This window comes from Pelophylax lessonae (assembly GCF_965119305.1).
Source record: "Pelophylax lessonae genome assembly, chromosome: 8".
Classification (NCBI taxonomy): Eukaryota; Metazoa; Chordata; class Amphibia; order Anura; family Ranidae; genus Pelophylax; species Pelophylax lessonae.
The window spans coordinates 17,833,742-17,860,804 of NC_138775.1; the positions used below are offsets into that span (position 1 = coordinate 17,833,742).

At 49.5% G+C, this 27,063-nt stretch overlaps 1 protein-coding gene across 1 annotated transcript in view; it reads left to right on the forward strand.

The window, feature by feature from the left end:
* Positions 1–26,248, forward strand: part of RHOA (ras homolog family member A) — a 33,720-nt gene extending 7,472 nt beyond the window's left edge. Inside the window, exons 2-5 of the mRNA XM_082265760.1 lie at positions 18,168–18,325; positions 18,409–18,529; positions 22,855–22,985; positions 25,745–26,248. Of these exons, the coding sequence (XP_082121886.1) occupies positions 18,170–18,325; positions 18,409–18,529; positions 22,855–22,985; positions 25,745–25,918 (582 nt within the window). The 5' untranslated portion in view covers positions 18,168–18,169 and the 3' untranslated portion in view covers positions 25,919–26,248. The remainder of the gene's footprint in view (positions 1–18,167; positions 18,326–18,408; positions 18,530–22,854; positions 22,986–25,744) is intronic.
* Positions 26,249–27,063: the final 815 nt, after the last annotated feature.

Sequence of the window (27,063 nt, forward strand, 5' to 3'; positions counted from 1 at the left end):
ATAGGAATAAAGCAGTGATTAGGGGGAGGCAGTGAAGTCGGGAAATGGAGGTTGGGGTTGCAGGGGAAGAGCAGTGATTTGTGGAGGATGCAGTGAGTGCAGGGATGGGGGAAGGAGTTGCAGAGGGGGCAGAGCAGTGATGTGGAGGTGAGATGAGGCCATGCAGAGATGTAGGGGGGATGGGGCAAGGGAGAGCAGTGAGTGCAGGGAGATGGGAGAGTGGCAGGGGATAGCGCTGCAAGGATAGGGGGAGCAGTGATTTGTGGAGGGGGCAGTGAGTGCAGGGAATGGGGAAGGAGTTGCAGAGGGGCAGAGCAGTGATGTGGAGGTGAGATGAGGCCATGCAGAGATGTAGGGGGGATGGGGCAAGGGAGAGCAGTGAGTGCAGGGGAGATGGGAGAGTGGCAGGGGATAGCGCTGCAAGGATAGGGGGGTGCAGTGATTTGTGGAGGGGGCAGTGAGTGCAGGGAATGGGGAAGGAGTTGCAGAGGGGCAGAGCAGTGATGTGGAGGTGAGATGAGGCCATGCAGAGATGTAGGGGGGATGGGGCAAGGAGAGCAGTGAGTGCACGGGAGATGGGAGAGTGGCAGGGGATAGCGCTGCAAGGATAGGGGGGAGCATTGAGTGTGGAAATGGGGGAAAAAGTGGTTGCATGGGGACAGCAGGGACTTGGGGGGGGGGAGCTGTTTAGGGTTGTGGAAGTAGTGGTTACAAGGTGAGAGCAGTGATTTCAGGGACTGGGGGTCAGGAGACAGCAGGGCAAGGATGGGGGGGGGGGCAGGGGATAGCACTGCAAGAATGGGGGGGGGGAGCAGTGAGTGCAGGGATTTGGGGTGAGGGGGAGCTGTGCAGGGTTGTGGGAGTAGTGGTTGCACAAGGTCAGAGTAGTGATTGAGTGACTTGAGGGGGAGCAGTGACTTCATTGGGGGGGGGGCAGGAGAAAGTAGGGCAAGGATGGTGGGGGGGCAGGGGATAGCAGTGATGGGGGGGGGGGGAGCTGTGCAGGGTTGTGGAAGTAGTGGTTGCAAGGTGAGAGCAGTGATTGAGTGACTTCAGGGATGGGGCGGCAGGAGAAAGCAGGGCAAGGATGGGGGGGGGGCAGGATAAAGCAGGACAAGGATTGGGGGCAGAGGATGGCACTGCAAGGATTGGGGGGGGGGAGCAGTGAGTGCATGGATTTGGGGGGGGGGGGGCTGTGCAGGGTTGTGGGAGTAGTGACTGAGTTGAGGGGGAGCAGTGACTACGGGGATTGGGGGGGGGGGGCAGGAGAAAGCAGGGCAAGGATAGGGGGGCGGCAGGGGATGGTACTGAAAGGATGCGGGGGGGCAGTGAGTGGAGGGGGGGGGCGCAGGGTATAGCAGTGCAGGGATAGGGGAGTATTGAAGTGCTGAGTTTGTATCTTGTCTGGTCTTTGCTGTATTTGGCGCACACTCCAGACATGGAATGATGATGATGATGATGATGCACAGCGTTGTAGGTTGTGTTGGTGTAGTGCAGAGCTGGATGTTGGCTAGCAATCATGTAGATCCGCCTTTGTAGATAATATCTGGGTATATTCTCAGGTATATTATGGATGGCCGGAGTCAGCTGAAATCGGTGTGTGGTTTGTGGGTGGAGCAGTAGCGGCAGTGTGTGATGGTGACAGCCGTGGTTTACATTACAGCAGAACTTCATCTGGAGAGAGAGAGAGAGAGAGAACAGCTCCAGTATGTGTTACTTGTTTATCTTGCAAAATATGTTCCGTTCTGTTGATGTGTATTAGTTGGTGACTCACTTCTCCCGTCGCACTGTATGCACTCCACTATACAAAGCCTTCAACCCCACAGCTTCCTGTGTCACATCTCCGCCTCCAGCCTGCTCATTGGTCTGGGAATGACCATTGTCACACTGCTGAGACCCTCTCTGTACCCCCCCCCCCTTACTATACCCCTGCTGTAAACCCCCTGGTACACGAAACATGTTGTCATACAGGAAATGTGATGCAATGCTGGATATACCCCAAGACTCAGTGTATCTTGTATTATAAAAGTGCAGATTCATAGAAATGGGTCTAAGTGGGAAGCCCTGTTGACAGAAGACTCAAGAAGACGCCACAGTTGAAAAAGACCTAAAAGGCCGACTGAAATTTGATGAAATACACATTGACCATCCACAAGGACAGATGGGACAGGACTGGAGCTTTCTCACGTCGCACACCAGCATTATGTTCACAGATGAGAAAATGAAGCTTTTAAAGAAAAGAAACCCCATACCTACTGTGAAACATGGCGGAGGCTTGGTTATGTTTTGGGGCTGCTGTGCTGCACCTAGTTTGGGCTGCCTTGAATCTGTGCAACACACAAAGATATCTCTAGACTGTCAGGGAATTCTGGAGTGAGATGAACTGCCCTGTGTCTCTGGCCCCCCCCCCCCCATAATATTGGCGGACGGCAGTCAGCTCTGGGCCCCCCGTAATATTGGCAGACGGCGGTCAGCTCTGGGCCCCCCCCCCCCCGTAATATTGGCAGACGGCGGTCAGCTCTGGGCCCCCCGTAATATTGGCAGACGGCGGTCAGCTCTGGGCCCCCCCGTAATATTGGCAGACGGCGGTCAGCTCTGGGCCCCCCCGTAATATTGGCAGACGGCGGTCAGCTCTGGGCCCCCCGTAATATTGGCAGACGGCGGTCAGCTCTGGGCCCCCCGTAATATTGGCAGACGGCGGTCAGCTCTGGGCCCCCCCCCCCGTAATATTGGCAGACGGCGGTCAGCTCTGGGCCCCCCCCCCCGTAATATTGGCAGACGGCGGTCAGCTCTGGCCCCCCGTAATATTGGCAGACGGCGGTCAGCTCTGGGCCCCCCCGTAATATTGGCAGACGGCGGTCAGCTCTTGGCCCCCCTCATTATTGGCGGAAGGCAGTCAGCTCTGTGCCCCCTGTAATATGGTGGCTGGCAGTTAGCTCTGTGCCCCCCTTTAATAATAGCAGACGGCGGTCAGCTCTGGGCCCCTGTTAATATTGGGGGACGGCAGTCAGCTCTGTGCCCCCCTTTAATATTAGCGGACGGCGGTCAGCTCTGGGCCCTCTCTGATATGGGGGCACCATGCAGACTTGTAGAATGTTTGTGAACCATCGGCCTCCCTTTTCTATGGTGTAACGTCCTGCCTAACGCTGATGGGAAGTTTATCAGCCAGGAAAAGCGAACTCCTACTGACTCATTTCCTTTCACTGCAAACCAGAGAGAGAGAAAACTTCTTTGTGTTCAGATCTGGAATATCGAGCTGCCATGTGACCCGGCCTCTCACCTCGCCAGCCGATAGATCGACATCGAGGGTTTGCTACGTTTTTCTTATTTTTGTATTTCAGTCTCTGCAGAGAAGATTTGTGATCAGTCAGGGAAGAGCTTTGCTGACGGGTATTAAATGTCGGATTTGGTGGTCCCCTCCGGTCAGAGTTGAAGAGGTCATGTTTAAATGTCCCAGATAAGAGATCAGTCTGCTGATTGGCTGACGTTCTCATTCTGGCTGACCTGCTTAATGTCAGCAAACCCCCCCCCCCCCCCAATCTTCTGTGTTCAGTGGTTTCAGCTCCGGCATATTATACGGATATTGGGGTGTTGGCTGGCTGAGTATCTGGTGGCAGTATGTCCTCCGTGTTCACCTATGTACCCCATGCCAGCTTTTACCCATTACATGTTGCAGGCTCTGGTTATGGCACTACTGGGGTGTCATTGCCATGACTGGCCGTGTGTCTTCTCTGTGCAGCCTCTGGTCCATCAGGTCGGTGTTTTTAATTTGTCTCTTCTCTGTGCAGCCTCCACCCGGCCTGTCGGTGTGTTTACTGTCTGTCTTCTCTGTGCACCCCTCGGTCTGTCAGTGTGTTTACTGTCTCTGTCTTCTCTGTGCACCCCTCGGTCTGTCAGTGTGTTTGTTGTCTCCTTTGTGCAACCTCCAGCCTGGCCTGTCAGTGTGTTTACTGTCTGTCTTCTCTGTGCACCCCTCAGTCTGTCAGTGTGTTTACTGTCTCTGTCTTCTCTGTGCGCCCCTCAGTCTGTCAGTGTGTTTACTGTCTCTGTCTTCTCTGTGTACCCCTTGGTCTGTCTGTGTGTTTACTGTCTCTGTGCACCCCTCAGTCTGTCAGTGTGTTTACTGTCTGTCTTCTCTGTGTACCCCTTGGTCTGTCTGTGTGTTTACTGTCTCTGTGCACCCCTCAGTCTGTCAGTGTGTTTACTGTCTCTGTCTTCTCTGTGCACCCCTCGGTCTGTCGGTGTGTTTACTGTCTCTGTGCACCCCTCGGTCTGTCGGTGTGTTTACTGTCTCTGTGCACCCCTCGGTCTGTCGGTGTGTTTACTGTCTCTGTGCACCCCTCGGTCTGTCGGTGTGTTTACTGTCTCTGTGCACCCCTCGGTCTGTCTGTGTGTTTACTGTCTCTGTGCACCCCTCGGTCTGTCTGTCTGTGTGTGTGTTGTCTCCTTTGTGCAATCTCCAGCCTGGCCTGTCGGTGTGTTTGTCGTCTCCTTTGTGCAAGCGCACTGACAGGCCGGGCTGGAGGTTGCACAAAGGAGACAACATAAACACACTGACAGACCGAGGGGTGCACAGAGAAGACAGAGACAGTAAACGCGCTAACAGGCCGGGCTGGAGGTTGCACAAAGACAACAAACACACCGACTGAGAAGACAGAGACAGTAAACGCACTGACAGGCCGGGCTGGAGGTTGCACAGTCTCGGTCTTCTCTGTGCACTCCTCGGTCTGTCGGTGTGTTGTCTCCTTTGTGCATCCTCCATCATGGCCTGTCAGTGTGTTTACTGTCTGTGTTCTCTATGCACCCCTCGGTCTGTCAGGCTGCATTCACACCTGAGTGTAGCGTCTTTGAGCGTTTTCGCATGTGTGATTTTTGGCTCTTTTTTGCGTGACTTGGCATTTTTACAGTGTTGTTGAGAAAACTCATCTGTTGCATCATTTGTTGCTAGGCATTTCAGCTTTTTTAGCTTTTCCATCAGCTTTTATTTATTTTTTATTCATTTTGGGGGTTTTTTTTTCGTTGGGGTAAGGGGTTTGGGATAGAGAGATATATACAGATAGTTATAATTTTTTTCCGTTTTTTTTTTTTTTTTTTTTTTTGTTATGGTGTTAAAATACTGCTGCTTCTCCTCCTCCCTCATCATCGTCATAGCAATTTATTTATTTTATTAATAGTAATTATAATTTAAGGTGGGGGCTATTATAGTTATGTATTGCATATTATTCATTTATGCTTTTTATTTCTGTATTTATTTTTACATTTATCCATCAATCGGCCTGATTTTGATCTACAAAAAAAGCATATATATAATATAAAATATGCTACATAACTAAGCTCCATTTTATGCTGAATAAACTACATTAATGTATCTCAAATAGAAAAACAATGTTAAGATTTTTACTCCAAAAGTAATTTTGTAAATCAATTAGATAAAAAAAATTAAAAATCTTAATTTAAAAAAAATCAAAAAATGTTTTTCCCCACTGTGGTGTTTACTATCTTCTCTGTACAGCCTCTGACCTGGCCTGTAGGTGTTTTAGTGCCGGTTCCACATATGTGCGGCTGCGGTGATCGCATGTAATTCGGAGCGCACATGCAATCGGATGTGCGGGTGCGAATTCAGCCATACACTTTGTATGGCTGAGTTCGCACCGTATCCGCACCAAAGACGCACAGGAGGCATTTTTCAGACGCATCAAAATCGGATCGCACAGTGGTTCACACTTGTGCGATCCGATTCTGTGCAAACGGTCAGATCGCACTGCGATATGCGATCAAACTGGGGGTGTCGTTAAACATTTCATTGACACCCCCAGCGTATCGCATATGGCAGTGTGAACTGCCAGAGGTGCGGATGCGATGCGGCAACACGCTGCATTTTCGCAGCCTTCCCGCATCGCACAAGTGTGAACTGAGCCTTAATGTATCTGTCTTCATTTTGCAACCTTTGGCTTGGCTTATTGGTGTGCTTACTGTGTCTGTCTTTGTGAACCCTTGGTGTGTTTACTGTGTCTTCTCCTGTGTACAGCCTCTGGTGTGGCCTGTCGGTGTGTTTACTGTGTGCCTTCACTGTGCAGCGTTTCTGCTTGGCCTGTCGGTGTGTTTACTGTGTGCCTTCACTGTGCAGCGTTCTGCTTGGCCTGTCGGTGTGTTTACTGTGTGCCTTCACTGTGCAGCGTTCTGCTTGGCCTGTCGGTGTGTTTACTGTGTGCCTTCACTGTGCAGCGTTCTGCTTGGCCTGTCGGTGTGTTTACTGTGTGCCTTCACTGTGCAGCGTTCTGCTTGGCCTGTCGGTGTGTTTACTGTGTGCCTTCACTGTGCAGCGTTCTGCTTGGCCTGTCGGTGTGTTTACTGTATCTGTCTTCTCTATGCACCCTCAGATTGTCGATTTAATTTACCGTGTATCTTCTCTGTGCAGCCTCCAGATTGGCCTGTTGCTGTGGTTACTGTGTTCTCTATCAGAAACCTCTGGGCCTGTCAGTGTTTTTTAGGCTCTGTTTGCACCCGTGCTTTTTTTTTTTTTTTTTATAAAGCTGTGAGTGAACAGAGAACGGTTCTGTAATGCCTCGTTTCCACTGAGCGGATCGGTTCGGGTCAGTTCGGTACGGTACGCTAATTTAAGTGTTTCCATTGTGAAAGTGGTCCATACAACCGAACCAAACCGCTCCATTCCTGGTCCTGCTTCAGATGTAGGGCCATAGGAAATGGTACGGTACGGTTAGGGCGGAGCTACTGGCGTCACACAATAGATTCCACTGATTGGCGGACAGGAAAACTTTAATGCTCACGTCAAATGAAAGAGCAAAACAAACACCTCATTTGGTGTAAACCCCGCATGGTCCCTGGTGGCCCGACTTGCAGTGGAAACGCTCACCTGAATAGACCGGACCATTCTAACTCTTCCAAACTGTACCGACCCGAACCGTTCCGCTCAGTGGAAACGAGGCATAAGAGTCAAGGAAATGCTGTTTTAAGATTGTGAGGGGGAAGGGGGGGGGGGTGTGACTCGAGATCGCAATTTTTTTAAAGATTAATCGTGCAGCTCTTGTCCTTACTTTTAAAGAGCACCTGTCATTTTCCATTTTGCCATCTTGGCAGTGCCTGTTAGCGGGGGGGGCATCCACTCACCTGCTGCCGCCACGTCCCTTAACGTTGTGTTACCGCCGCATCAACAGCCATCCCATTAATGTGAATAGGACTGTCCGTGAGTCAACAGCGGGTCAGAGAAGAAGCCGCTGCGGGACAGAGATGAGTTACTTTTTAAAAAATATGATTTAAATCGAGTTGATTTAGCCCCCGTTCACACTAAGGCGACCTGGTCGCCTCACAGGTCGCCGCAGGTCGCCTCCCATAGGGAAGCTGCGGACCCGTTCTAATAGGAGCGACACAAGTCGCTCCGACTTAGAAAAAGGGTCCGGAGCTTCTTTGGGGCGAGCAGGAGGCGACCGCCATAGACTTCAATGTTATGAAGTCCGTGGCGGCCGCTCCAAGGTCGCGGCGCGCTGCTCGCGCCGCGATCTCGGAGGTCGCCCCGGGAAGTAGCGTCGCGGTAGTGTGAACCGGCGCTTAAAGTGACTGTAAAGTCTTGTTTTTTTAACAAAACAACAAACATGATATACTTGCCTCCTCTGTGCAGTTGGTTTTGCACAGGGCAGCCCGGATCCTCCTTCTCGGGTCCCTGGTTGCTGTTACTTGCCCCTCCCTCCTGTTGAGTGCCCCCACAGCAAACAGCTTGCTATGGGGGCACCTGAGCTGCAGCTCTGTGTGTCCATTCAGAAATAGAGCCGCGCCCTCTCTCCTGATTGGCTCACTGACTTTGGCAGGAGCCAGTGGCGCCAAGGCTGTATCTCTGCAAGGAGGGAGAGTCCCAGGATGGCCGAGGGACTTGTAGACATTGCTAGACAGAGAGGGGGTTCAGGTAAGTATTAGGGGGTGCTGAGGGGGCTGCCACACACAGAAGGCTTTTTATCTTGATACATAGAATGCATTAGGATAAAAAAACCTTCCTGACTTTACAACTCCTATTAAGCCTTTTTACTAGTGATTTAAATCAAATCCACCCTGCAACCCATTACCGATTCTGTGCCCATTAACTGGCTGAAAATCACACAAACTGTCCAAATGACAGATTTTCGACCGATTTTTCGGCAGCGTTCAGTTGTCAAACTGGTGGCCCTCCAGCTGCTGTGGAACTACAAGTCCCATGAGGCATTGCAAGGCTGACAGTTACAAGCAATTTGTATAGTAGTCTCCACTAGAGCTGCACGATTAATCGTATGAAAATCGCGATCTCGATTCACCCCCCCTGACGATCTAAACCTGAAATTTCGATTCTTTGCATAGCTGCATAGCAGAGAGAACAGCTGTGGAAAAAAAAAAAAAGCTTCCCGGCAAACGCCTATCAAAGTCTCCCAGTAACTATAAACAAAAATGATTACATTGTATCTTTCCTCCTGCAACCGCCTATCAGCATTAGTCTCCCAGTAACTATAAACAAAAATGATTACATTGTATCTTTTCCTTCCCTCTGCCAGGGAGAAAGGAAGTTTAACCTCTTAAAGACTAGACCTTTCTCTGACACTTGTTGCTTGCAAGTTAAAATCAGTTTTTTTTTTTGCTAGAAAAGTACTTAGAACCCCCAAACATTTTATATATATTTTTTAGAAGAGACCCTACAGAATAAAATGGCGATTGTTGTAATATTTTATGTCACACTGTATTTGCGCAGCAGTCTTTCAAACGCAATTAATAGACTTTAATGAATAAAAAAAAAAAACGTAACAGTAAAGTTATCCCAATTTTTTTTTGTTACACAGAGAATCGTGAGAGAATCGTGATCTTTATTCCAAGCTAAAAAATCGTGATTCTCATTTTGGCCAGAATCGTGCAGCTCTAGTCTCCACTACAGTCTCCACAGTAGAGGGGGCGTGTCTTTGCCATCATCCCTGAACTATTTGGAAAAAGCTGATTACCCTCTCTTGTATGGGACTATGTCAGCAAATTGAGTTAATCATTAAGACCTTTTATGACTAATTACATAGGGGTGTAATATTGATTTCTTAAAAATCCAATTTTGTTTTTACACATACATAAAAAGAATTTATCAAAAATCCACAATAGTACAATGTTACATAACCTCAAACCATTCCAATTTAAAGGACAATGATGGTTGTTGGAAGTAAAGGTTCAGTTGCGACCAGTGGTAAGTTTCCAACGCGTTTCCTTCATCAGGGATCACAATTACCACTCTGAAATGCACAACGGGTAGTAAACCACTATTCATCAAATGACAAGTACATCTATTTAAATCTTATTTTTTGTGTTAGATTACACAAATATTCATGTATTTTTATATATATATATATATATATATATATATATATATATATTTAATGTAGTACCCTCCTAGTTAGGTGCTAGGTTCAAAGCATTGTATGCTCCATCTGCCTATCAGGGGAGCCTGATCTATACGTCTGCCTGTTGCATGTTCCCAGGTGTGATTCACTGGGTCTGAGGGAGTGTCCCCACTGCATCCAATAGGGGAGCCTGTTGGACAGTGGCGGAAACCTAGCCAGTGACACATTGGCTTTTTTGGGAGGGCACTCTTGCAGTGCATCCTGGGATTGCTCATAAAGGCCAGGGGGAAATGTGACAGGGCGTCTTTAGCGGGAAGCAGAGTACCAGGAGGAGGCTGACAGCGGTCTCTCCTCCTGCTGTATGAGTAAGGTGGTCTTAGGCAGTCGGCCTAGTGAACCAGGTGTGGAGCTGAGCTGCAGAAGATCAAGTAGAGCTGACAGTGGAGCTGCTGGCAGAGTCTTCCGGGAAAAACAGTGTCCGCGAGTATCAGGGGACTTGCCAAAGGGTCTGCCCAGGAAGGGGGACCACTCTAGTGAAATCGGAGGATCCACGGGTGAGCTCACACAGAGTGTCAGAGTAAAGGGAGTTGCTGTGTAGAACCCTGAAGAGAAGGGACAAAGGGGGTGCCAAGTAGGACCCTAAAAAGTGATTCACAATACAGTGCAGTTCATTTAATTCTTTTTTACTATAGTGACAAGGTGAAGCAGCGGTCTTGCCGCATTCAGCTAATCAGAAGTCCCAGCAATTGTGCATAGTTATTCAGTTGGAGTATCCCACTCATCCCTTCTCCTATCCCAGTTCTCAAATAAATCAACCAAAACCCTGGACTGTTTCCTGACTGAGCCAAGCACTTAGAATATGCTATATAGTCAAGTTGTTGCTACGGGTAACCCAGGGGAATCTGTAACCAGCAGCTCCCAAGGGAGTAGTGCTACATATAAATAAAAAAGACAGTTACAAGTATGACTCCCACAGGCAGAGGCATGATGGGACTTGTAGTTCTGCAACAGCTGGAGGGCCCCCAGTTGGACACCTGTATGGCCAGCATTACTGTGTCTGTCTTCTCTGTGCACCCTCGGCCTGTCAGTGTGCGTCTTCTCTGTGTACCCTCGGCCTGTCAGTGTGCGTCTTCTCTGTGCACCCTCGGCCTGTCAGTGTGCGTCTTCTCTGTGCACCCTCGGCCTGTCAGTGTGCGTCTTCTCTGTGCACCCTCGGCCTGTCAGTGTGCGTCTTCTCTGTGCACCCTCGGCCTGTCAGTGTGCGTCTTCTCTGTGCACCCTCGGCCTGTCAGTGTGCGTCTTCTCTGTGCACCCTCGGCCTGTCAGTGTGCGTCTTCTCTGTGCACCCTCGGCCTGTCAGTGTGCGTCTTCTCTGTGCACCCTCGGCCTGTCAGTGTGCGTCTTCTCTGTGCACCCTCGGCCTGTCAGTGTGCGTCTTCTCTGTGCACCCTCGGCCTGTCAGTGTGCACCCTCGGCCTGTCAGTGTGTGTCTTCTCTGTGCACCCTCGGCCTGTCAGTGTGCGTCTTCTCTGTGCACCCTCGGCCTGTCAGTGTGCGTCTTCTCTGTGCACCCTCGGCCTGTCAGTGTGCGTCTTCTCTGTGCACCCTCGGCCTGTCAGTGTGCGTCTTCTCTGTGCACCCTCGGCCTGTCAGTGTGCGTCTTCTCTGTGCACCCTCGGTCTGTCAGTGTGCGTCTTCTCTGTGCACCCTCGGTCTGTCAGTGTGCGTCTTCTCTGTGCACCCTCGGTCTGTCAGTGTGCGTCTTCTCTGTGCACCCTCCAGCTTGGCCTGTCGGTGTGTTTACTCCGTCTGTCTTCTGTCTGCAGCCTCCCGCTTGGCCTTTCGGTGTGCCTGTGTCTTTCTTCCCTGAGCAGCCTCTGGCCTGATTGTGTTTATTGCGTCTGTCTTCTGTCTGCATCCTCTGGCCTGTCAGTGTGACGGGAAGTGAGTCTACACAAACAGACGCAGGAAACGCTGCTGTGAAATGGCTGCCAGTGACAGCCGTCCGTTCTCTTTTGGAAAACAATGATGACCTTTTGGGCAGGGCAGTTCTTGCAGTGGTGTCTCATCTTCTCCCACTCGCTGCTCTTCTCCAATCCGCCCACCGCTGTAAGTCTGGTGTAGGGGTCCTGAGTCACGCTCGGTATGGGTAAGTGACGGGGGACGGTGGTGCTGAATCTCTTCCAGATGTTTGGGACTAGTCTGCCTTGCACGTCGTCCTATTACTTGTTTGTCAGCTCCACTGTGACATCAAATCCATCTGCTGCCAACGGTTCATTCGCATCACGGAGGACAAACTGCCTCCCCCAAATAAAAGGGGAACCCTACCTTTATGGCATTCTGTCAAAAAACAGTAATTAGTCTTTTATGTATAAAGTTAAAGAAGTCCATTTTTTTTTTTTTTTTTGTCTTAAGTCTTTGACACACTCCGCTTTTCGTTGCCTTCTGTGTCCCCGCTGGCGAGATTGATTCTCTCGTTTGTCCTTTTGACTCATTATCACTGAGCAGGTCCAGCGAAGAAAAAAAAAAAACCCTTTTTGGTCCTTTCAAACGGGCCATCCGATCCGCCTGTCAGTTTTTAAGGCGGACCTGATCTGATGCTCCATGCATCCCTATGGGGCAGCAGATGTCAGCAGAGACATGTCCGCTGACACCCGCTGCTCTCCGATCCTGTCCATGAAATCCGGACAGATGGAAACCATATTTTCCATCTGTCTGGCGGATCGGATGAGAACGGACAGGTCACAGGTGGACTGTTCTCATCCAATCTCCCCATAGAGGAGAGCGGGGATCTGACAGCTCAGTCTCTGCACACAGAGCAGAGACAGAGCTGTCATCCACCTGCTCAGCGGGGATCGGCGGATCAATCCCCTGCTGAGCAGAACAGACCTCGTTGGACGGCGCATCAAGTGAAAGGACCCTTTTAGGCTCCGTTCATACCTGGGTGTTCCGGAATTGCAGGCGGAATCGGGTGATTGTGCCTGCGATTCCAGAATTGCGGCAAAACACGAGACATGTTTGCGATGCCATTACTACTTGGGCTCCATTCCACACCTAAGCGGTACGGATTAAGGTAAATCGTGGGACGCTTGTGCGATGCGAATACTTCTAATGGCACCCCGATCTTGGCAAATTGCAACGCGTGACGCAGTCGCTCTAGGTAAGCTCCTGCTCCTTTCTTGAGTGACGAGCATTGCGGTTTGCTGTGACAGGGGTGCCATTGAGAATTAATGGCCTTCCGCTTCCAATCCAGAGTGCTGGGGTGTGAGCTGAGCGCTAACCACTTCCATACCGTGCGATTTCTGGTACTCCGATCCTACATGTAAAAATCATAATTTTTTTTGCTAGAAAATTTAGAACCCCTAAACATTATATATATTTTATAAAATTTTAGCAGAGACCCTAGGCTAGGGAATAAAATGGCGGTCATTGCAACTTTTTATGTCACACAGTATTTGTGCAGAAAATTTTGGGAGAAAAAACAGATTTTATGAATTAAAAAAACAAAAAAAAACAAAACACTAAAGTTTGCCCAATTTTTTTGTATAATGTGAAAGATGAGGTTACGCCGAGTAAATAGATACCCAACATGTCACACTCTAAAATTGCGCACGCTTGTGGAATGACGACAAACTTTGGTACTTAAAAATCTCTATAGTCGTCGCTTTAACATTTTTTACAGGTTACCAGTTTAGAGATACAGAGGAGGTCTTGGGCTAGAATTGTTGCTCTCGCTCTAATGTTCGAGGCAATACCTCGCATGTATGGATTGAACACCGTTTACATATGTGGCCCCGATGAACGCATGCGTTCGCTTCCGCGGGCGTGGGCACTTTATTTTTATTTTTTTCACTTGAATTTTTTTTCTTTTTATCCCTTTTATTCAGATTACAAGGAATGTAAACATGCCTTGTAATAGAAATGGTGAATGACAGGTCCTCTTTATGGAGAGATGTGGGGTCAATAAGACCTCAGATCTCTCCTACAGGCTAGAAAGCCTGAAATTAAAAAAAAAAAAAAAAAATAAGCAATCTCGGCTATTTAGCCAAGATCAGTGCAGTATTGAAAACTGCCAGGCCGGGTCTGATGTCATCACGTCGTGCCTGGGCCTCTGAGTCATAGAGACTTCCGGGGACCATCTGGTCCTTGCAGTCTCTACGGTGACACTTCCGCCGGGGGCCGATTACTTCTCTGGCTTGCCGATTGCACAAGCCAGCCGATAGAAACACCGGAGGGCGGCGGGAGGAGGGGGGGATGTCCCCTCCCGCCGCCTGTAAGAACGATCAAGCGGCTGAACAGCCGCTATGATTGTTCTTATGGTGAAGGCAATCGCCTGCTGAAAAAAAATATCTCAATGATGCCGGCAGCTGCACCCATCGTTCAGAGATCTCCACTTAAAGCCCAGGATGTCATATGACGTTCAGCTGTAAGGAAGTGGTTAAAGTGATTGTAAAGTCTTGTGTTTGTTTATTTTTTTAAGGTTAAAAATAACAAAACATGTTAGAGCCGGTTCACACTACGCCGACTTGTCAGGCGACTTGGTCGCCTGACAAGTAGCTCCCAATGCTGTGCAATGGAACCGTTCTAATCGGAGCGACTCAAGTCGCTCCGACTTAGAAAAAGATTCCTGCACTACTTTTTTGGCGAAGTCGGAGCGACTTGCATTGACCTCTATTATGAGAAGTCGTTTGCAAGCCACGATGAAGTCGCGCTGCATGGGCGACTTCAAAGTCGGGGTGACTTTGAGTCTGATTAGTGTGAACCGGCTTATACTTTCCCCCTCTGTGCAGTTGGTTTTGCACAGAGCAGCCCGGATCCTCTTCTTCTCGGATCCCTCTTTGGCTCTTCTGGCCCCTCCCTCCCGTTGAGTGCAGGCAGCTTGCTATGGGGGCACCTGAGTGGAGTCCATTCAGACCCCCGCCCCCTCTCTTCTTATCGGATGGCTGGCTGACTTTGACAGCAGTGGGAACCGATGGTGCCGCGCTGCTGTCCTCTGCCAATGAGGAGGGGAGTCCCAGACAGCTGAGACACTCCTGTAACATCCCTGGATCTAGATGGGCTCAGGTAAGTATGAGGGGGGGGGGGGGGGAGTTATATCGTCTACAAACTATGGTGTATATTTTAGGGATCGACAGATTATCAGCCAAGCCGATTATCAGAGGGCCGATATTGACTTTTGCTGATTATCTGTATCGGCCCCGGAACTGGCTGATATTGCCGATATTCCAAATATTGCTCATATAAGGGTAAAATGATGTCACATAGCGTAATTCAGTTTACAAATCTTATTGAATATGCCACTCCCATATCTGCAAATTAAAGATATAGGCAATTCCACATTGGCAGATCGGCCGGCAGATCGGTATTGCTCACTCACTTGCCGTAAGTGATACCCGGGTGATACCGCTCCGTCCGGCATCCACTCAATACTGCTCTGTCTCTCACCCGCTCCATCTCCCATTCATCCGATACCAATCAGTCTCTCATCCACTTGCCGTAAGTGATACCCGGGTGATACCGCTCCGTTTGGCATCCACTCAATACCGCTACATCTCCCACCCATCCGATACCAATCTGTCTCTCACCCACTTGCCATAAGTGATACCCGGGTGATACCGCTCCGTCCGGCATCCACTCAATACTGCTCTGTCTCTCACCCGCTCCATCTCCCATTCATCCGATACCATTCCGTCTCTCATCCTCTTGCCGTAAGTGATACCCGGGTGATATCGCTCAGATCGGCATCCACTCAATACTGCTCTGTCTAACCCACTCCCATCTCCCAACCACCCGACACCGATCTGTTTCTCACCCACTTGCTGTGACACCAGGGTGATACCGCTCCTTCCGGCATACGATCTTGGAGGTCACGTTCGTGGTCATGCCCGGCGCAATGGCGGCGACTTATAGCAGGACTGCGATTTTTGCGGGAAGCAGTGACACTAATACAGTGATCAGTGCTAAAACAATATGCACTGTCACTGTACTAATGACAGTGGCTGGGAAGGGGTTAACATCAGGGGCATTCAAAGGGTTAACTGTGTGCCTAGCCAGTGTTTTAGTGTATTATGTGAGGTGCCTTTACCAAGGGAAGTCATGGATTTTATTCCCTGCTTTGCGGGGAAAGAAAATCCATTACTTCCCCTACTGACAGGACAGAGCTCTGCCTTGTTTACATAGGCAGAGCTCTGTCCTGTGTGTCTTCCCAACGTTCGGCATCTGCTGTGTAAAATCACAGCACTGCTGCGTGGCCGGCGGCGTGTGCCTCCTACCTGGAAATACAGAGTACATGATCTGGCGCAGTAGCGCCATTTGCCGCCGTATATATGTCAGTTTCTCAACTCGGGCCCTCAGAGCACAATAACAGGCCAGATTTTAAGTATTCCCTTGGGGAGATGCAGACTAGAATACTGCAATCACTGAGCAGCAAATGATATCACCTGTGATGTATTTCAGTTTTCTTGCAAACCTGGCCTGTTAGTGTGCCCTGAGGACCGGAGTTGAGAAACACTGATCTAAGTGATGCGGTATGCACCCCTGGACTGCTTTGTGTGCCGCTCAAGCTCACTGGAACGGGGTGTGAATTCCAAACATCTGCCGCTGGGAGTGCTGACGGGGGAGGGAGCTCGTCCCAGCTCCTACAATCAATGGCAGTAAAAGGAATCCCTGGAGTCGCACATCTGTGCTGTCCCTATGCTGGGTGTATGAATGGCAACCTCAGCCTGGACTCCAACCAGGCCACACCCCCAACGTGTTTCACTCCACCCCTTGGAGCTTAGTCATGGGTCGAAGGGGTGTAGTGAAACGCGTTGGGGGCGTGGTCTGGTGAGAGTCCAGGCTGAGGTTGCGTTTTATACACCCAGCATAGGGACAGCACAGATGTGCAGCTCCAGGGGAATCCTTTCTTTACTGAAGTGGTCAATTTAGATTAGTATAAAATATATCAAATGTAATTGCTTATACCTGTAAAGTAAAAAAAAAAAAAGCCTTCAATGCAGATGCCGTACACAAAGCACATGCATGTCCTGGCCTCTAAAACTTTGCTTTGCCTGTTTGTATCAATGCACAGAGCACCGGCATGTAGGATAGTAGCCTCACCTGGCAGCATGCACATAAGGGTGGCTACCCTTGGGCTCCAGGGGTCCCTTCAAGGCAGTGTAGCCACCCTATAGAATAAAATAAGGGGGAGAGAAATGTGTAATGCTGAGTTGAATGAAATGACAGGCTGCAGTAGAAAACGTGTGCACCAAAGGCCTTTTGCAAACCCTGTTATTGCTTTGTAAATGTAGTGATTACATCACTGTGCTGTACATAGCCTGAGCATAGATATGGGAGGGGTCCAGCAGGCTCCACCCACTACAGAAAACTACAGGAGGGGGCAGAGACCAGACCAGTCACCCTGCACAAGGAGAGAGTAGAGCTGTGGGAGGGGCCTAGCAGGTCCCACCCAATACAGACTGCCTGCAGAGAACTACAGGAGGGGGGCGGAGACCAGACCAGTCGCCCTGCACAAGAAGAGCAGAGCTGTGGGAGGGGCCTAGCAGGTCCCACCCACTACAGACTGCCTGCAGAAAACTACAGGAGGGGGGCGGAGACCAGACCAGTCGCCCTGCACAATGAGAGCAGTGCTGTGGGAGGGGTGCAGCAGACCCCACCCACTAAAGGCTGCCTGCAGAAAACTACAGGAGGGAATGGAGACAAGACCAGTCACCCTGTAAAAGGAAAGAGTGGAGCTGTGGAAGGGGCCCAGCAGGCTCCAACTACTATAGGCTCCCTGCAGGAAACTACAGGAGCGGAGACTAAACCAGTAACCCCACACAAGGAGAGGGGCAGAGCTGTGAGACAGGCCCTTCAGGCCCCACCCACTACAGGAGGGGGCGGAGACAAGACCAGTCGCCCTGCACAATGAGAGCAGTGCTGTGGGAGGGGTGCAGCAGACCCCACCCACTACAGACTGCCTGCAGAAAACTACAGGGGGCGTAGAAAACACCAGTCACCCTGTAAAAGGAAAGAGCGGGGCTGTGGAAGGGGCCCAGCAGGCTCCACCCACTACAGGCTGCCTGCAGAAAACTACAGGAGGGAATGGAGACAAGACCAGTCACCCTGTAAAAGGAAAGAGCGGGGCTGTAGGAGGGGCCCAGCAGGCCCCACCCACTACAGGCTGCCTGCAGAAAACTACAGGAGGGAATGGAGACAAGACCAGTCACCCTGTAAAAGGAAAGAGTGGGGCTGTGGGAGGGGCCCAGCAGGCTCCACCCACTACAGCCTCCTTGCAGGAAACTACAGGAGGGAATGGAGACAACACCAGTCACCCTGTAAAAGGAAAGAGTGGAGCTGTGGAAGGGGCCGAGCGGGCTCCACCCACTACAGCCTCCTTGCAGGAAACTACAGGAGAGGGCGGAAACAAAATCAGTCGTCCCGCACAAGGCGAGGGGCAGAGCTGTGAGACAGGACCTTCAGACCCCACCCACTACAGGAGGGGGCGGAGACAAGACCAGTCTCCCTGCACAAGGGGAGAGCAGCAGTGAGCTGTCTTTATTACAGGAAGTCTCACACTGGAGTACTGCACAGATCTGGAAGAAATACACAAATCACATCGAGATTCAGTAAGAATACACACGAGGAATGGAATTGGATTGATATTTACTTAACCTTACTTAACCTGGAGTTTGACTTTAGGGAATGGTGTGTATGTGGGGGATGAGGGGAATAGGCCAGCAGTAAGATGAATGTGAGCTCTGCCATGTTGTTGGTCAGATATTGGTGGATAGATGTTTGGGGCTGTTCATTGATTTATTTCTCCCTCTGCAGACATGGCTGCCATCCGTAAGAAACTCGTCATCGTTGGAGATGGGGCGTGCGGGAAGACATGCCTTCTGATAGTGTTTAGTAAAGACCAGTTCCCAGAAGTCTACGTCCCCACAGTGTTTGAGAACTATGTGGCTGACATTGAGGTGGACGGTAAACAGGTAGGTGTGGACGGTTTTGGTTGGGGGTGGAGCTACATGTGTTGCGCTGTCCAGTCAGTAATCTTTCTATGTCCTCCATACAGGTGGAACTTGCCTTGTGGGACACAGCCGGACAGGAAGACTACGACAGATTGAGACCTCTGTCCTATCCAGACACAGATGTTATATTAATGTGCTTCTCCATCGATAGCCCTGACAGTTTAGGTACGTGTTGGGTGACCATAGTGGCTATAGTGACCGGGGGGGGGGGGGGGTGGAGGGGGATTCTCTAATCTGGAGATCTTTAATGAGGGCAGTAAAAAAAAAAAAAAAAAAAAAATCTGCAAGAGAAGAGTAAATGGAAACAAATGTGAATATGACATCCCTAGTAACCAAACTGGTGTCCTTTATTTAATGTAGTCCTGCATTCTCTGGGAAAATGAAATAAGCATATGTTTAAATGGAGAGGGATGGAGACATGGAGAGGGATGGAGACATGGAGAGGGATGGAGACATGGAGAGGGATGGAGATATGGAGAGTAGGGATGCACCGAAATGAAAATTTTGGTCCGAAACCGAAAATGCAGGATGCCCTTGGCCGAAAACCGAAACCGAAAATGACTTTTTCCCCCAAAAAAATTTAAAATGGATAGAACAGGGGCATACACCAAAAACAGGCAGGCGTACACCTGTCGCTGCCACCCTGTCACAGTATATGTACTGTGACGGGTTGGCAAGAGGTTAATTTAATTACCAATGGTATTTGTATTATGAAGCATGAGGGGTTAATGTATTGTCACTGCTGGTCACTCATCTATTAGTGACTGACCAGTGGCAGGTAATTAACCCCTTTGTGCTGCATTGGTGCAACCAGTATCAGTGTTAATTAACACTGGTTGCACTGATACTGGTTGCACCAATGCAGCACAAAGGGGTTAATTACCTGCCACTGGTCAGTCACTAATAGATGAGTGACCAGCAGTGACAATACATTAACCCCTCATGCTGCATAATACAAATACCATTGGTAAGCTGCCTCAGCTCTCCACCCCCCTCCCCCCCCCCCCCCCACTGCCTCAGCTACCCCTCCTCGGGTGTCCTTCATTCAAAAGTCCCGCCTCTGGCCGGGGACACCGCCTCTCAATGACGTCCCTACTACTCTGTGCATTAGTGAATGGACATACCAGGCGGGGGGGCGGGGCGAGCGGCCGCGATAGATATTACTATGTGATCCTTCCCTGTGCATCCCTGTCAGCCTGTCAGTGTCAACTATGTGTGAATGAGAACAGAACTGACCTAACACCGGGCGGGGGGGCGGGGCGAGCGGCCGCTATAGATATTACTATGTGATCCATCCCTGTGCATCCCTGTAAGCCTGTCAACTGTGTGTGAATGAGAACAGAACAGAACTGACCTGACACCGGGCGGGGGGAGCGGCCGCTATTAGCTGTAACTATGTGAGCGCTTCACTTCCTTGTCAGCGGAGATACATGCCTGTCAGGGAAGTGAAACGCTCACATAGTTACAGCTAATAGCGGCCGCTCCCCCCGCCCGGTGTCAGGTCAGTTCTGTTCTGTTCTCATTCACACATAGTTGACAGGCTTACAGGGATGCACAGGGATGGATCACATAGTAATATCTATAGCGGCCGCTCGCCCCGCCCCCCCGCCCGGTGTTAGGTCAGTTCTGTTCTCATTCACACATAGTTGACACTGACAGGCTGACAGGGATGCACAGGGAAGGATCACATAGTAATATCTATAGCGGCCGCTCGCCCCGCCCTCCCGCCTGGTATGTCCATTCACTAATGCACAGAGTAGTAGGGACGTCATTGAGAGGCGGACGGCCGGCCAGAGGCGGGACTTTTAAAGCCTGCCCTGCGCTGCGCCCTCCTCCTTCCCCACGGCGGCCATTATTTTTGGCAATGTTAACCCATTATCGGCCGAAATGAGATAGGCTCCTTTTCGGCCGATAATTTCGGTGGCCGAAATTTCGGTGCATCCCTAATGGAGAGGGATATGGAGAGGGAGAGAGGGATATGGAGAGGGAGAGAGGGATATGGAGAGGGAGAGAGGGATATGGAGAGGGGGAGAGGGATGGAGATATGGGGAGAGGGATGGCGATATGGGGAGAGGGATGGCGATATGGGGAGAGGGATGGCGATATGGGGAGAGGGATGGCGATATGGGGAGAGGGATGGCGATATGGCGATAGGGAGAGGGATGGCGATATGGCGATAGGGAGAGGGATGGCGATATGGCGATAGGGAGAGGGATGGCGATATGGCGATAGGGAGAGGGATGGCGATATGGCGATAGGGAGAGGGATGGCGATATGGCGATAGGGAGAGGGATGGCGATATGGCGATAGGGAGAGGGATGGCGATATGGCGATAGGGAGAGGGATGGAGATAGGGAGAGGGATGGAGATAGGGAGAGGGATGGAGATAGGGAGAGGGATGGAGATAGGGAGAGGGATGGAGATAGGGAGAGGGATGGAGATAGGGAGAGGGATGGAGATAGGGAGAGGGATGGAGATAGGGAGAGGGATGGAGATAGGGAGAGGGATGGAGATAGGGAGAGGGATGGAGATAGGGAGAGGGATGGAGATAGGGAGAGGGATGGAGATAGGGAGAGGGATGGAGATAGGGAGAGGGATGGAGATAGGGAGAGGGATGGAGATAGGGAGAGGGATGGAGATAGGGAGAGGGATGGAGATAGGGAGAGGGATGGAGATAGGGAGAGGGATGGAGATAGGGAGAGGGATGGAGATAGGGAGAGGGATGGAGATAGGGAGAGGGATGGAGATAGGGAGAGGGATGGAGATAGGGAGAGGGATGGAGATAGGGAGAGGGATGGAGATAGGGAGAGGGATGGAGATAGGGAGAGGGATGGAGATAGGGAGAGGGATGGAGATAGGGAGAGGGATGGAGATAGGGAGAGGGATGGAGATAGGGAGAGGGATGGCGATAGGGAGAGGGATGGCGATATGGCGATAGGGAGAGGGATGGCGATATGGCGATAGGGAGAGGGATGGCGATATGGCGATAGGGAGAGGGATGGCGATATGGCGATAGGGAGAGGGATGGCGATATGGCGATAGGGAGAGGGATGGCGATATGGCGATAGGGAGAGGGATGGCGATATGGCGATAGGGAGAGGGATGGCGATAGGGAGAGGGATGGCGATATGGTGATAGGGAGAGGGATGGCGATATGGCGATAGGGAGAGGGATGGCGATATGGCGATAGGGAGAGGGATGGCGATATGGCGATAGGGAGAGGGATGGCGATAGGGAGAGGGATGGCGATAGGGAGAGGGATGGCGATAGGGAGAGGGATGGCGATAGGGAGAGGGATGGCGATAGGGAGAGGGATGGAGATAGGGAGAGGGATGGATGGAGATAGGGAGAGGGATGGAGATAGGGAGAGGGATGGAGATAGGGAGAGGGATGGCGATAGGGAGAGGGATGGCGATAGGGAGAGGGATGGCGATAGGGAGAGGGATGGCGATAGGGAGAGGGATGGCGATAGGGAGAGGGATGGCGATAGGGAGAGGGATGGCGATATGGCGATAGGGAGAGGGATGGCGATATGGCGATAGGGAGAGGGATGGCGATATGGCGATAGGGAGAGGGATGGCGATATGGCGATAGGGAGAGGGATGGCGATATGGCGATAGGGAGAGGGATGGCGATATGGCGATAGGGAGAGGGATGGCGATATGGCGATAGGGAGAGGGATGGCGATATGGCGATAGGGAGATAGGGAGAGGGATGGCGATATGGCGATAGGGAGATAGGGAGAGGGATGGCGATAGGGAATTTTATATTTAAATCCCTCTAAATGTAAGGTAAAAAGGTATAAATTGTATTCACCTTGTATATTTTACTATTGGTAACTGCCAGTAGTAAAAGTAAAGCTAAACTACTTTTCAGCAGATTTAAAAATTTCATTGTTCACTTTCTTCAAATAATTCTTATGCAATGTGGCAGCCACTGTGACGTCACTTCCAGAAACTGGCGTAATAAGGAACTGATGTGTACCATATTTCCTGTTTGTACCCACATCCTCCCCAGGTCACCAGTCCTGTAACTTCCCCATTTATAGGCCTTTTTTTTTTTTTTTTTTTTTTACCAGTGGTGACATAATTACGTCACCGTTGACTGAACCTGGTAACTGACTCCCAGACTGTCTTGCCCATTCTCACTGCCTTACTTAATTGACAGGCAAGGAGACTCCAGGTCTACCCCACCCACAATGACCTTATACCTTGTCTAAAGGTCAAGGAGACTCCAGGTTTACCTGGTCCACCATGACCTCATATCTTGTCTAACAGAGCAGAAGACTTCTGGTCTACCCTGCCCACCATGAAATCATACCTTGTCTAATATATATTTTTATATGTATATTGCCGTTTGTGTGCATAGAAGTGTATATTGCCGTTTGTGTGCAGGAGTTGCAGCAGTCATCCCCAGAAATCCTTCTGTCTATGTTTAGGGTTTGAAGGAAAGATGATCTCTGATGAGGATTTCTTTTTTTCCCCCCACAGAAAATATCCCTGAGAAGTGGACTCCGGAAGTAAAACATTTCTGCCCCAATGTGCCCATCATCCTGGTGGGGAACAAGAAGGACCTGCGTAATGACGAGCACACCCGCCGAGAGCTGACAAAGATGAAACAGGTAAGTAAATGTCCCCGTGGAGATGGATGGAGCAGCGGAGGAAGTTAGGGGCCCACTTCTGTATATTAAACCTCTGACTCCAAAATGTCTTTATATACAGGTCCTTCTCAAAAAATGAGCATATTGTGATAAAGTTCATTATTTTCTGTAATGTACTGATAAACATTAGACTTTCATATATTTTAGATTCATTACACACAACTGAAGTAGTGCAAGCCTTTTATTGTTTTAATATTGATGATTTTGGCATACAGCTCATGAAAAACCAAAAATCCTATCTCAAAAAATTAGCATATCATGTCATCTGAATCAAATAATTAACTCTAAACACCTGGAAAAGATTCCTGAGGCTTTTAAAAACTCCCAGCCTGGTTCATTACTCAAAACCGCAATTATGGGTAAGACTGCCGACGTGACTGCTGTCCAGAAGGCCATCATTGACACCCTCAAGCAAGAGGGTAAGACACAGAAAGAAATTTCTGAACGAATAGGCTGTTCCCAGAGTGCTATATCAAGGCACCTCAGTGGGAAGTCTGTGGGAAGGAAAAAGTGTGGCAGAAAACGCTGCACAACGAGAAGAGGTGACCGGACCCTGACAAAGATTGTGGAGAAGGACCGATTCCAGACCTTGGGGGACCTGCGGAAGCAGTGGACTGAGTCTGGAGTAGAAACATCTAGAGCCACCGTGTACAGGCGTGTGCAGGAAATGGGCTACAGGTGCCGCATTCCTCAGGTCAAGCCACTTTTGAACCAGAAACAGCGGCAGAAGCGCCTGACCTGGGCTACAGAGAATCAGCACTGGACTGTTGCTCAGTGGTCCAAAGTACTTTTTTGGATGAAAGCAAATTTTGCATGTCATTCGGAAATAAAGGTGCCAGAGTCTGGAGGAAGACTGGGGAGAGGGAAATGCCAAAATGCCTGAAGTCCAGTGTCAAGTACCCAAAGTCAGTGATGGTCTGGGGTGCCATGTCAGCTGCTGGTGTTGGTCCACTGTGTTTTATCAAGGGCAGGGTCAATGCAGCTAGCTATCAGGAGATTTTGGAGCACTTCATGCTTCCATCTGCTGAAAAGTTTTATGGAGATGAAGATTTAATTTTTCAGCACGACCTGGCACCTGCTCACAGTGCCAAAACCACTGGTAAATGGTTTACTGACGATGGTATTACCGTGCTCAATTGGCCTGCCAACTCTCCTTCACAACATCCCTCTCCATAGAGAATCTGTGGGATGTTGTGAAGAGAAAGTTGAGAGACGCAAGACCCAACACTCTGGATGAGCTCAAGGCCGCTATCGAAGCATCCAGGGCCTCCATAACACCTCAGCAGTGCCACAGGCTGATTGCCTCCATGCCACGCCGCATTGAAGCAGTCATTTCTGCAAAAGGATTCCCGACCAAGTATTGAGTGCATAACTGAACATAATTATTTGAAGGTTGACTTTTTTTGTATTAAAAACACTTTTTTTTTATTGGTCGAATGAAATATGCTAATTTTTTGAGATAGGGATTTTGGTTTTTCATGAGCTGTATGCCAAAATCATCAATATTAAAACAATAAAAGGCTTGCACTACTTCAGTTGTGTGTAATGAATCTAAAATATATGAAAGTCTAATGTTTATCAGTACATTACAGAAAATAATGAACTTTATCACAATGTGCTAATTTTTTGAGAAGGACCTGTAGGTCCATCAATGTGCGATTAATTAGAATAAGTTAAAGGGCAACTCTTAGATGTTATGTTACATTTGCGGTTTAATAATTTCATGATGGGGTTACAGGTCCAGATTAATACATTTCTCCCCCTAGTGTCTGTCAGCAGCCCTCCTAAATGACATCTGAAATAATGGTGTATAAAACTAGACAGGAGCAAGTATTGTTAGAATGTGGACACAGCACACTTCTCAATTCCCTAGTATGAAGGAAAACACAAGGCAATGTCGCACACGAGGCAGAGGAAGGATGTCTGAAAAGTTTAAAATTTAAGGCTTTTTGCCGTCCTTAAAATTGTGTAACATATGGCACTGGGTACAGGCTGGAGTGGTGTGGAGTATATAGCATACAGCACTGGATACAGGCTGGAGTGGTGTGGAGTGTATGGCACTGGGTACAGGCTGGAGTGGTGTGGCGTATATAGCATACGGCACAGGGTACAGGCTGGAGTAGTGTGGAGTATATAGCATACAGCACTGGGTAAAGGCTATAGTGGTGTGGAGTATATAGCATGCAGCACTGGGTACAGGCTGGAGTGGTGTGGAGTATATAGCATACGGCAAAGGCTGGAGTGGTGTGGAGTATATAGCATGCAGCACTGGGTACAGCCTGGTGTGGTGTATATAGCATACGGCACTGGGTACAGGCTGGAGTGGTGTGGAGTATATAGCATACGGCACAGGCTGGAGTGGTGTGGAGTATATAGCATACGGCACAGGCTGGAGTGGTGTGGAGTATATAGCATACAGCACTGGGTACAGGCTGGAGTGGTGTGGAGTATATAGCATGCAGCACTGGGTACAGACTGGAGTGGTGTTAAATATCTCACATACAGAACAATGTACAGACAAGCCAGAATGTGAAGATTAAAGGGGTGTAAAGTATATAATTTAGCGCCTCCTTATAGTGGTGTACGTCATCCACCAGAGTGTGCGAGACAGAGCTGCCCTCGGTATACAATATCCAGCACAATAGGAAATTGCCACTTGTTTTTACAGCAGCTTGCTCGGTTTTCTGTATTTAATTCCTTCGCCATTTCCTTGTTTTCAGGAGCCGGTAAAGCCGGAGGAGGGGCGTGACATGGCGAACAGGATCTCGGCTTACGGCTACATGGAGTGCTCGGCTAAGACAAAAGATGGCGTCCGGGAGGTGTTCGAGCTGGCCACAAGGGCGGCTCTGCAAGCCAGACGTGGCAAGAAGAAAACCACGTGCCTTCTCATCTAACGAGAACAGAACCCACGCCGTAATCCGCACACAACCTATCCCCGATAACCCTCCCTCATGAGACAAGGGGGGGGATGTCAGCACGTGTCGGGGAGAGCCCATGGCATCTTTACTGTCACACAAATACCCTCGAAGTGATGTTTATTAATCTTTAGAGTGTTCTTACTGGCCTGTCTTTTTTCCATTTATTCTGTAATGAGTTAAGAGATTTTATAAAGAAAAGAGTCATCTTCATACCAGTATTTAAAAAAAAAAGTCAACTTTTTTTTTTTTTCTTCTTTGATTTATATATAAATATATTATTTGTAACTTCACTGTTAGCGGCAGGATTCATAATGCACCAGACTAACTCAGACATTCCAGTGTAAAGCCAATCCGTACCCCCGGGGAACCCCCTTTTAAGGCTTCATTAACAAGCTTGTTATTTATACACTATTAAAGTGCTGTAGACACCGCGCCAGGCTCCATCTTGTTTGGGCGGGAGGACCGTCGCTTGCTGAGACAGAGTCCTGTCCCCTACACACAGGCAGAGGGTAGGTAGCCATTGCTGGTACTGTTTTTTGTTTATGTGCATCTGCCAGCCCCCTCTATAACTGGATCCCGGAGATTTAAGCCGCCGGGCCTTTTACACGTATCCGCCATCTCCACCCATAACTGGATCCTCCCACAGACCCCCCCTGAGATAAAAGGCGGGTCTTTTCACTCGTACAGACGGGAAGATTAGCACTACACATGTAACTTCTGCCCTCTCTTCCTGTGACTATACAGTGGTTGCAGCGAATGTCCCTGGCAGTGAAAGGGTTTAATTTTGCAGGACATCCTTTCTTTAATCTTTTTAATTTTTTTTCTTTTTTTTTGGGCTCCGGTAAAAATCCAGTATGTTTGTAGAAATTGTCTTGCTACACATTGGCTTTGTACCGCAAACTGTTAAGATGCACTGTATTTGATACATTTGGGGTAAGGTGAGGTTGGCTCACGGCGGGGCCCTTTCACTCGATTAGCATATCGGGGGGCCCCCCAGTTAGTGTTTTCTATTCCCAGCTACTGTGTTGCAAACACAGCGGAAAGAGGACCTGTCACTACTACTCTGCAGTTCACCGTTGGATTGGTGTGTAAGCAGCTTAATATCACAAGTTTAATTGCTT